The sequence below is a fragment of the Ambystoma mexicanum genome, chromosome 2p (assembly GCF_040938575.1).
Source record: "Ambystoma mexicanum isolate Mex_15411 chromosome 2p, UKY_AmexF1_1, whole genome shotgun sequence".
Classification (NCBI taxonomy): Eukaryota; Metazoa; Chordata; class Amphibia; order Caudata; family Ambystomatidae; genus Ambystoma; species Ambystoma mexicanum.
The window spans coordinates 1,209,844,277-1,209,856,596 of NC_090923.1; the positions used below are offsets into that span (position 1 = coordinate 1,209,844,277).

General features: G+C 46.0%; 1 protein-coding gene across 2 annotated transcripts in view; it reads left to right on the top strand.

The window, feature by feature from the left end:
* LOC138567348 (mitochondrial carnitine/acylcarnitine carrier protein-like) overlaps positions 1–12,320 on the top strand; it is a 165,847-nt gene that overhangs the window by 103,342 nt on the left and 50,185 nt on the right. For both annotated transcript variants that reach the window (XM_069645464.1, XM_069645465.1), the window contains one exon: positions 10,876–11,009. In XM_069645464.1, coding sequence (XP_069501565.1) covers positions 10,876–11,009 — 134 coding nt within the window. The remainder of the gene's footprint in view (positions 1–10,875; positions 11,010–12,320) is intronic.

Consider the following 12,320-nt stretch of genomic DNA (forward strand, 5'->3'; position numbering starts at 1 on the left):
ATCCTCTTTACTGCCTGATAACTATGTGGCTGCCGTGCAATATGCTGAGGCCAGGATGAAGAGATGGTGTAACCTCCCTCTCTCACTATCAGGGAGACTATCGCTAATCAAAATGGTCATAGTTCCAAAGCTCCTATACATATTTGCTAACATCCCACTCTGGCCCGGGAAACAATACTTCCTGGACCTGCATGCGGGGTGTGCCCGCTTTCTGTGGCACTCTGGTGCCGTGCGCAGGAAGTGGCAACATATGACACTACCTTATGAGAAAGGGGGCTTCAATGCAGCAGATCTAACCCAGTACTGAATAGCCGCACAAGCTCAGCACGCTACACACTGGTACCGACACCAGGACCCTCCCCCGCACGTTAAGCTTGAGATCCTCGCGACTGAGGAGGTAAATGTTATGTCCCTGATCCTCTTCCACTCGTAGCACTGGAATGCCCCGGCCGACCCAGTGGCCGCCACTATCAGGGCGTGGAAACAGGGTCTACTAGCCCGCCCTGAAACCCCCGTACTACAAAGGGCTACCCTTGTGGTCATTTCCGGGCCTTGCCCCCACACATGATAGCTCCTTATGCGTCACTGGCTGGACCTGGGATATCATTCACTATCCGACTTGTTCCCCGAGGGGAAATTCATCACCCCGCAGACATGGAGGCCAGGGCACTCCAAGTCCTCTCTGGAGTTGCTGCAATACTTTAGACTCAGAGGGCAGTCCAAGACATGCGGCCTTCGTACCCGGACGAACCCCTTAAGTCCCCCGAGATCTCCTACATTGCTAATTCCTCAGGGTGTAGGGGCATAGTGTCCACCCTGTATAAAATTCTGATGGCACGAGCTGTAGAACCTCCCCATACGATCCGGGGTGCTTGGAGCCGGGAGCTGGGGTTGGACATCACTGACGGTATGTGGGCAAAAATGTGCATACACACACGCAAGTTCTCCCTCAACTCTAGATTTAGATGTGTGCAATACAAGTTACTTAATCGCCTGTACTATACTCCTCACGCTGTTGGGAAGTTTTCACGTGATCACCCCCACCCTTGCCGGAGATGCAGATCCAGTGATGCAGACCACGCCCACATGTTCTGGTCCTGTGGGCACTGGCCCCATTCTGGGAGGCTGTGCTTGGGGCCCTCTCAGAGATGGTGGGGTTCCGGATCGACCCTGACCCCCTGGCTCTATTGTTCGGGCTGTGGGAGGGGACTGAGGCAAGGCGTGTCGCTAAATTCTTGAATGTGGGGGCAATAGTGGCTAAGAAATGCATTCTGCAGTGCTGGAAGCGGCGGTCCCACCCTTCACTAGAGATGTGGTTAAAGGCTCTTACCTGGACGCAAATGTGTGAAGAGGACTATATTAACACGCTGCCTGTGAAGGCTCATCCTAAAAACGTATGGACAGAGTTTTGCAGCTATCTGAACAGCAGGGCAGACCTAGAGCTTCTGTCTTCCCCTCCATCACCTGAGCAGCCGACTGGGCGGGCTGAACTGTGAACTGTGAATGGCCTTGTCGCATTTAATCTGCTCCTATGAATGTACGCGGTCTGCTGTAGAGACTTTGCATTGTTATCCACGCTTCAAATATGTAACATGAGCTGTTGTTGTAATGTGTAATGCGCCAGTCACTGCTTCTTGCCAATAAAGAAAAGTTTTAAAAAAAAAAATATACTACTTCATATGGCCTTTTAGCAAAAAAATAGAACAGCATTGGGATGAAGTTTCTTTCAAATGTTCCTACTGATCCCTCCTCACATTTCTACAATAGGAGATATATTGGCCAATACTGAGCCTTATCTTAATAAGGTAAATGCAATTGATTTAAAGAACTATTAATCTACAAACATCTATCCAATTAGAAGTCCAAACTGCTACTTCGATTCTTCAAATTACTGATATACCTGCCTGGTTGACTGGTCTCAGCTGACAAGGTTTTGGGCACCTTTCTATGTTCCATGCAGGAATGCTATGCTGCTCTCCTGATGAAGGCATGCACATTATCACTACACCGAAAAATATATGCCAACTCATATCCTGGACATAATCAGAGCTGAACCTTTAAAGTCTGCATCTCATTAAATATGAATTTAATTGATTAACTATTTGCAAACAGTAGTGCCCATTTTTCCCTTCTAGCTTGTATTTTATACATGTTTCATCACTATTATTATTATATCAAGTTAATTTGTACTGCAAGGTATATTATTGTCACACATGTTTATGTTTTTCAAAGTTATTGTTTAGATCATGCAGCTAACCTGCAGCTTTCCTTCTGTTGACATACAACGCACTGTGGATCTTTTCCCTCTGTCATAATTTATTGTTTTCTCTTCATTATGCAATTCCCTATTTTTTCTGAAATAGCTGTCTATAAATTTGCGTCTATGTAATAATAACATGAATTCAAGTAACTTTTCTGTGTCTTAATTGCACAGAATCCACAAAGAATTGCTCTAGTCTAAATGGGCAGTGTATTAAGGAAAAAGATTTAAGTGCAGATGAGATTTCATGTTAGTGCCAAAATAACAAATATCCATATATTTTGTTGACTTCATTTCTAGTAGGCCCAATCTCATTGTGTATATACTTGGTTATTGCCTCAGTTCCTACTTTCCCTTTTTGTTAGATATGTACTAAAAAACCTCAACCAGGAAATTAGGGGCTTTCCCCTGGAGCTTTGTCGCCTTTTTCTGACTGGCCACCCCCCTGTCCTGCGTCTCAGAGCCCTGACTCTTTTTCCCAAAGCGACTCAGAACAGTGCCATGCATATGGGAATCTTTCTTCTTTCTTCTTCTCATCTCTTCCCTTGTTTGTGACTTTCTCCCCCTGCTCGATGCTTCTGCACATTCTCGTACCTCTACCCAACCCTGGCTCACCATGTGTAAGTGTAGGGTTTGACATGCCTGTCGATCACCTCCTGGATCCACTTCTTTTTTCCAGGTGTCACCTCCTCCTCAAGACTTGCTTCAACCTCAGCCTTGCAATGTATTCTGACCTCCTACTTATAGTTAACGCAAACCCCTTCTTTATAATTCCCTCCAACCTCCTCCTTAAAACATTTCACTCTGCTGTTCCTTCCACACTCTCTTCTTTACTGTCACAATTTGCTTCCTTCGTTCTTGTTTCTACCACTTGGGGATATGTTTTGGGTGCAATCCCTTTTGGACTTTCCTTCTGAACATTATGACACATAGCTGTGGTGATTTGAGAGCTATAAAAGCATATTTTTCATTTCACTTCCCTTCTGGATCCGTACTAGGTTTTTGGCAGCCAGTATGCTTATTTATTCAAAAGACTATGCTTCACAGAATTCCTTGCACACTGCTTCATCTCCATCCAAGCAGAACAAGGCTGGGTGGTGTTTCTTTTCCTTACGAATATTGTCTTTGGGTTACCTTATATAATACCATCAAGGGTGTTAGTTCACAGACACTGTCATTGCTTGTCCTATATGTGGGCTTAGCACTGGCAGTACCTGTAACAACCATTGTGGGTGAGGAGTTTGCTTACTTTCTTTAAAATCATGAGGAGCTTCTAAGTGCTTACCCCACATCCCATTTCAAATATTTGCATCACATTCTACTTGCACATCCTGGGTGTTACCAAGCATGCATATTGGTTCCTGAGTATATGTTGATGGATATGTATTTTCTCACTGTGCACATTTCCCTAGCAATACCCATTGCCCTTTGTCTCCTCATGACACTTCCTCCTTGAATCTTTCCACCATTACCTCTTTCCTCTTTGAGGTTCTTTCCCTAAGGCACCCATCCCCCTGCCTCCTCATCGCTCTTTTTGCCTGCCCTCTCTTGCTCCTCCTTCTGCTTCCTCAAGGCTCTTTCCCACCCCTTTTACTTTGTTCTTTTTCCCACAATTCCTCTCAACCTAATCTCTCCTCCTGGCAACCTCTGTCTTTTGCTTTCCAACTCCAACCTCCCAAACTGCAACTCCCCAGCTCTGCACTTTCGAACTTCCTTAAGCTCCTGTAATGGGAGCTGACCCTTATGTAGGGCTTGGGTGGATGGCTCCTTCTTGATAGGCTAGAGGGGCCAATTTACCTATCTGCACATGATCAGTCATTGGCACGCCTTGCAGTTATGACTTTTGGTAGCAAGTCCTCAAAATGGCCAGCCGCCATCTAGAAAATATTTCTGGAATGTTCTTCCATGCATGGGCTACAGCTACTGACCTCTCCCTGCCTGTTGCTGGAGGACTCCTCCCTTCTTTCCATTTTGGGAATGCTTTGTAGTCAGCTGTTCAGTTTGTGTGCTATGAACTCTTTTTGGGTAGTGGGTAGTCCAGAAAACGTCTTCCCATACATTTGGTCTAGTGCCGGGGTGCACAACTGGTTTGGCTGGAGGGCAGCATGTACCAGAAAAGTCTCAGAAAGTGGGCTAGACTTCCCATGCGGATGAGCGGGTGTAAGGGGTGTCGGTGTGCAAATATGAGTACAAAAAATGAAACATAGGTTTTGAGGTGCACTTTTCCATTGCCCTATAATTCAAACTTAAAATGTGTCATACATTGCCTTGTAAAGGCATTGCCACTTTGACTTACTGCTATTATGGGTCAGGATTTAAGTTTTCAAATAGAAGTTAAACTGCAGATATCGGAGTGCAAAGACAAAAACTGGACCGCAGGGACTTCACACACCTGACGAGAGAGAGAGAGAGAGAGAGAGAGAGAGAGAGAGAGAGAGAGACTCACACTCACACTCTCTTTAGGCCAGGCAACACTTCATCATAAAACTCATGTGGCTTGGAGGGCCATAAATAATGTCCAGAAGAGCCACACCGGGCCTGCGGGCCATATGCAGTGCCCCCACTGGTCTAGTGTTAGTGTTTTACCTACATATGTCACTGGGGGTGCTGGAAGGGCTGGCTTCAGGACAGGAGACTCTCTGCCCATGGCTGCATCTGTGAGAGAAACTGGAGTTTTTATTTCCTTAGTTTTTCTTTCAGCTTGGGAAAAATAGACTCCTTTCTGAAACTGGTCTTTGTACCATGAGGGCCTGTCCTTCTCTTTGCCCATATGGGTCAAACATGTGAGAGGGTACAGAATGGGCTTCTGTGTGATAACTAGGATTTTCATTAGTCTTCCTTCGCTGGAAACCATAGTTGGACTTTGTGGATCCACTATGAGTTTTCCCTCTGTGAGAGAGAGTGATTGGGAGAGATGCAGTCCTTCGCTGTCTGAGCTTTCAGAATGTCCTTGATGATTGGGTCTTGTGATATGTTTTTCAGGCTCTCTCCTGGCTTTGGATATCTGTGTAGGATTTCCCATAGTGCCCTCCTCTGGAATCCATAGTAAATTCTCCCAGATCTATTCCGTGTTTTGACTTTAGATAAAGAGGGTAATTCTGTTTAGTTTAGTTTATTATTTGATAATGCTCTCCCAACCCTGGGGTAGCCGGGCGCAGCGGTAACAAGAATACGTAAGCTTGGTTGCATACAATGGTACATACAGTGGATACATTACAAGTTATTACAGTATTTACAGTACAGATATAAGGGAAATGGGTACTTCACAACACACAGGAAGTGGTATGAATGTCTACAGTACAGGTTTCATGAGTATCATAGTGGATCCATGCCATAATACAGGGCCTAATGCAGGGGACAGTTTAGTGGGCGTCCTTTGTCCAGAGCCAGCTTTTAACGTTACATCTGAATCTGGAATAGGGTTGATCAGCTCTCAATGCAGTAGGGAGAGCATTCCAGGCACGGGCAGCTCTAACAGGGAAGCTTGTTCCACCTGCTTTTGTTAGTCTTAATCTGGGGATTTCTAGTGCGAGATGGTTAGACGCTCTAGTTGGTGACTGGAGGATTTTCTAGTCAGTCTGGCCGAGATATATGGGGGCGCAGTGTTGTTCAGTCCTTGGTGAGAGATAGCGTCTTGAGGCGGATTCTGTCACTAATTTTTAACCAGTGATGGTCTTTCCTGATATTAGATATATGCACTCTGCGGGGTATGTCCAAGGCTGCTCTAAGAGCATTATTCTGCAATATTTGCATTTTGTTTATGACAGTTTTATTGCCTATATAGGGCATTACAGTAGTCCAATTTAGATATTACTACGGCTTTGGCTAGAGTGATACAGTTGGTTTTGGAGAGATAGGGTCTACAGGCCCTGATTAATTTGCAGGTGTAGGCTGTAGATGAAGCCAAGGAGTTAACTTGGTTCTTAAGAGATAAAGTGGAGTCAAGGTAGAAGCCTAATGTTTTTACCTCAGTTACCACCTTGATTATGTTGCCATCAATATTAAAGGCAGTATAGCTAGGGCTAAGTTTTTTAAGGTTAGAGTCGGAACCCAGGATCAGTATCTCTGTTTTGTCGTCATTCAGGCAGAGGCCATGAGAGGCCATCCATGCCTGAATGATGAGGTAAATCTTGTTTACTAGCGCAGTGTCTTCGACAAAGTTGCCAGATAGTGGTATGAGGATCTGCGTGTCATCCGCGTAGTTAGTATAGGTTACCCCCAATCTGTCAAGTTTGTCGAAGAGTGGCTTAGTGAAGATATTGTACATTGTAGGGGAGACACATGAACCTTGTGGGACACCACAGGTGATTTGTATTGGGTCCGCTGAAGCTACAGAGGAGAACACTCTCATCGTACGGTTGGATAGGAAGGATTGTACCCAGGCTATAGCTTCGCTTTAGAAATAGGTGGCAGATGCTAGATGCTTGCATAACACTGCATGATCCACCAGGTCGAAGGCCACCGATAAGTCAAGGAGGAGGAGCATAGCTGTATCGACTTTATCCTTCAACTCGTCGATTTGTGTCTTGAGGTCAATTAGGGCCGTTTCAGTACCGTGCCATGGTCTGAACCCAGATTGGCGTGAACCTAGTAGTTGGTTTTTCTCCAGGTAGTTTTGGATCTGGAGGTAGGCTACTCTGTCAATAATTTTCAGGAGGAATGGGACCGTGGTAATAGGCCTATAATTAGTGGGGATAGCTGGGTCAAGGGTCTGTTTTTTTAGGAGAGGCAGTACCCAGGATTCTTTGAGGTTGGTGGGTACAGTACTAGTTCTAAAGGAGGCGTTAATTAGCTTAGCGATGAAAGGTGCTAAATCTCTAGCTGCATCCTTGATAACTTGTGCCGGACAACTGTCGCCTTGGCAATTTGATGGTTTCAGAGAAGATATGACCTTTTCAGTTTCCAGAATGAATATGTTGGTAAACCCGAATGGTTTGCAGTTGTTTAGTGTATCTGATCTAGGTGTATCTGTCAGAGTGGTGGTATGTGTTCCTGTGGAACTCAAGGAAGCTTTCTTCTTAGCGATTTTGGTTTGTAGGGTTATTATATTATTTGCTAAGGCATTTTGGATGTTCGTACACCATTGTTTGTCCTTAGGGACGTTGTCTGTGGGAGCAATCGGGTTTTCCATTTCCCGGAGGATGGAGAAAAGTTCTTTGGAGTTCGAGTTAGCTTTACTAATTCTCTCATTGAATGTGTCTTTTTTGGTTTGGATTATTTCTTTCTTGTATTTATTTGCAAAATTGGCAAGTAGAGTTTTATTCTCAGCTGAAGGTGTATGCCTCCAGATAGCTTGGAGTTTACGTTTTTGGATTCGTAGTTCTGTAAGATGGGGGGTAACGCATGAGTTGAGGTGCGATTCTTGTTTACTTTTACGTAGTTTGATAGGGGCAATCCTATCCAAGGCTTTGGACATGGTGTTGTTGAATGTCTCAACTAGCGTATTTGGGTCAGAGTTGATGGCGCTAGTAGTAAGAGCTGGTAGGAGGAGTGGGAGTAGTTATTTTTTGCTTCTAGTTGGCAGGGGTGGTACAATTTCACGAGTAGCTAATTTAGGCGGTTCTATATGGATGAGAAACAGATGAGGTGGTGATCGGTGCAGGTTTGAGGTGTGATGTTGGAGATAGTAGTGATGCAATTATGGTTGGCTATCCAGTCTAATGTGCATCCTTTTATATGTGTACGAGCTAAGACTTTTTGGGAGAGGCCATGATCGACTAGAATTGATTGGATAGACTGAGCCTGTTTGCCCTCAACATCGTTAAATCCCAGGTTGAAATCACCTAGTAGTAGGAGCTGGGTGGAGTCTTTGATGTTGTTAGTGAGGAGGCTGGAGAGGTCGCCCCAAAGTTACCTAGAGGGCCTGGGGGTCTATACACAAGAAGAATGGTTAGTGTACTATTGCAAGAAATAGGTACTTTAGCTGAGAGTAGTTCGCAAGAAGTCATTACTGGAGGTGGGGTGAGTCTTGCAGCTAGCGTGGTTTTAGCAATGATAGCCAGGCCACGTCCTCTGGAGTTGGGCCGATCGACTCTGAGAATATTGTAGTTGTCTGGTATAGCAATCATAAGTGCGGGACCTGCGGCATCATGGAGCCAGGTCTCAGAGACAGCCAGGAAATCTAGTTTTATCCATAGCGAGTATGTAAGGACCTTGCATTGGTAAGGGCTCCTGATAAGGTGGGAGTTGTGATATTTTCTTGGATATGTCTAGGTTTGGGGTGCTTGGATCTCTTCAGGTTAAGATGAGGGTCGGTCTGTGTTTTGGGACATCTTTCAGCAGTTATGGCGATTGAATTGGGGTCAGAGGCAGTCAGAGTGGGTGTGAGGCCCGATGGTCTAGTTCTTTTATTCTTTAGGTCATAAAGTCGTGGCAACCTAGCTCTAAGTCGCATGTTTCTCTCCTGTAAGTTACAAGGTGTAGAGTTGGTGTGAGCCATTGTAGTGGTAACGGTTAGAATAGTCCAAAGTAAGGAACAGAGTGTGTATCTAAGGTAAGTCTTGGAGATGCGCATGTTGGGATATAATAACAAGGGGCATTTAAAGTATGGCAATCCCGGTGGTAATTAAAATGCAAGCATGCAGTGGTGACTAAAATACATACATGCACAGCAGAAGGCACAAGAGTTTGACATTCCCAGTGGTGACTAGAGATGTATACTTACAATAGTGGCTAGAGTGCATGCATGCACAGCGAATGGCACCTAAATTTGAGAGTCCCAGTGGAGGCTAGAGGTGCACAAATACAGTAACAACTAGAATGCATACATGCAGTAATGACCAGAATGCTACCGTGCACAACGGAGGGCACCTAAATTTGACAGTCCCAGAAGTAAATGGAATGTATATATGCAGCAGGAGGGGGAGTCGTTATCAAACCAGAGTAAATACTTAGTACAATTGTAATTGACTTACATGGGCAGGGGCATTGTACTTACAGTAAGCTCTCATGGTGCGCATGGAGTTGCAGGGTACATAGTTCGTACTGCTTGCTGCTGAGTGGTGACGCGAGGCGTTCCGGTGTAATGGGATGTGGGCTGTATTGTAAGTAGAAGCCTCGTTCTACTGGACCTAGTTCGGTTGGACAGGGGGGGTGGCCGCACCGCTCTTCCATGCGCTAAACAGGCGTGGAAACAGGCCTTTTCAGTGAGGGCCTTCTCGGGTTGAGGGCCGGCTTCAGCCTGCCAGTGGGCGTTTCCGGGTGGAAAACAAAAGTGTTGCTGGGCAACCGGCACACAGCCTCTTTTTCGTGCCATTTAGACTGCTGATAGCTGGTGGCCATCTTGGATCGGGCACACAGGGGAACAAAGGCTTCCCAGCTGATGCAGTACTTCGCCTGCATGTGGAGAGCAATGGGGCTCGTGTTTCTGCCTGGGGAGAGTTGCTGCTGTTGAGGATCAGTGCTGGGGCGTCCGCTTTGGTGTGCAAGCAGGGTACTCCTCCTTCCTCGTGTTGGTCGGTGTGCACGACAGTGCAGCTGGAACTGATCCGGATACGATGTGCTGGCGAGGGGCTCCTGCCCACTCCCGGACTTCAGGTAGACTGCTGAAATGGCGCGGAAACAGGCCTTTTCAGTGAGTGCCTTCTCTGGTTGAGGGCCGGCTTCTGTAATACGTAGTTCTTAAATATTGGACTATTTGAAACTGGCTCAGTAACTAGGCCCGGAAATACGATTTTAAGTATTACAGCTGGCTTCAAAGTGCTGGGCTGTCCTTCCCAGGTGCATCTGAGAATGACATATCCCCCTTTCCATGTAGTTCCCCCTGACCTGACTCTTTCGCCTGGGAAGCAAGAGGCTGATAATTTCTTCCAGCGACTGCTTTCCTTCTGCAGTCTCCCAGGTGGTAAGAACTCCTGCAGGCATAGCACCACTTAAGGGTAAAGGAGATGAAAACCCTCTTGATGGCTTTCTTAGACAGTTGATATGGTGCGCCGGGGTCCCGGGGGTCGCTCTTGCTATTATGAAACAGCCTTAGAAAAGGGCAGATTGACCGCTCCTGACTTCAAGAGATATTAGGGTGTGTCCCAGTTGCAGCCTGCGATTCAGGGCCGGGGATACATATATATCAGTGTCTTCCCTTCCACACAGGATGATTCAAAATCTAGTTCATCCCAATATATGAAGTGACATGTTTGGGATGGGCCTAGTCAGGTTGAAGGCTCTCCCTCCTCCTGTTTTTGCTTACAATCTGATTTGAATTTGCAGGACCAGCCTGGGCCACCTCCATTCTCAGAGGGTATCCCACTAGGGGCAATAGGAACTTTACTGGGTTCAAGGTGGGCAGATATAGAAAGACTAGGCTAAGCAGTACCTGCAAAACAGCAGGGGCCAGCTTTTCCGCTTTTTGGGAATGAATAGGAGAGTCACAGTCCAGTCCTTGGCTTTCATTAATAAACCAATATGTTCTGGTATCTGTACTCCTCATTTAATCCAATGTTGTCACATGAGTGCAAGTACCAAATAGCATTGGTTCCTAAAAATTGAAAGTCTGGGTTTGAAACCATGATCTTCCAGTGTCATTGTTGACCTCTGGTACCTCTAACAAATGTCAGTCTACAGACTTTCCTTTTTTTTCTTGTACTCTTTCGATCATCTTCTCTTCCTTCTTCCAACAGGGGCTTCGAGGCCTCTACAAAGGACTTGGAGCGCCGTTGACCGGAGTCACCCCCATCATGGCCGTCACATTCTTTGGCTTTGGCTTGGGCAAAAAACTGCAGCTCAAGGGTCCAGACTATGATGATCAACTCACGTGAGTCCAAGCCAATCATATTTCACTTCCTCATCACTGTGCAGAATAGGAAACTCTGCTTCAGAGGTACAGTCAGATGGCCAAGATGGTGGACGGAGGATGTAAACAAGCCACTGCAGAAGGATACAGTCCTTACCCACACACTGCTGAGCAGCAAAGTCTACACATGGCGCTACAGAGGAAGTTATTGATATTTCTGCTTTTTACATCCGCTTCACGTTTTATTTTTCTCTAAATCACAGCATTGTTTCTGTTTTGAGACCTGGTATGGGCATTAAACCCTTGTGTCATGTTTTAATACTTTTTAAAGTCTGTTTGACTTTCTGAGGTTGTGGAATGTTAAAAGAAAACACGAACGAGCAATGCCAGAAGGACTGTGCTCTGTCAGTCCCTCCCTCTCTTCCCTTTGCCTCCGCCTCCCGGTGGTGAAGTAAAGGTCGCTCACAGGCGGGCATTGTATTAAAAATGCTAGGTGCTTACAGGGGTGGGCAAATGTTAGCACTTACATGCTGTTGGGTCCACTGAATGCATGCAATTGTACATGTTTTCAAAATAAAGTGCGAAATGAAATAGTGAAAATGGGGGGAAAAATCCCTTTTACACGATCAATTTTCTGTCCGTTTTGTAAAATGTGTAAATTCCATCTGCAATGAACACTCTGCAGATGGCATTTCAAAGGATTCCTAAGGAATCTGCCTGCTTTTACCAGGTGCTAAATGGATGCGGATTCCATAGGAATCCGTTAATGTTACACCTGCATGAAAATCTCATGCAGGCAAAAATTGTTTTGTACTTTGAAGAGGGAGGAGGAAAGCACAATCAACATGTTAATTGTTAATGTGGTATAAAGCACCCGGTCCAAGGGCTAGAATGATTGGTAAAGGCTCAGCAGCCCACGTTAAAGGCCCGAGCAAAGTGAGGGCTTTTAACGAGGGCCCCGGGCCGTTACCACGCGTACCAGCCCTTGGAACGGGTGCTTAACGCCATTGGCACCCATCCCAAGGACTTGCACGGGGCTAATTGAAAGTATTTTCGGTCTGTAAATGGGTCGCCTCATGGTGCCCCTTTCACAGAACAAAAAGACTATTCCAAGATGGCCGCCATGGAAAGAGATTGGGGAGCTCCAGCACAAAGCCCCTCTTGCCTTTCCTTGGCAGCCTCATGCAGAAGAAAAGAATGAAGCAGCCGCACCGGCAGCCGTGAGTGCCGACGCTGCCACAATGAGGTATGTGTGGGGGGAGGGATAATTTAAAAAGGGGACCGAGGGTTGGGGGGAAGATGGCAGCCAGGGGTACTGGCCATCAGGCGACT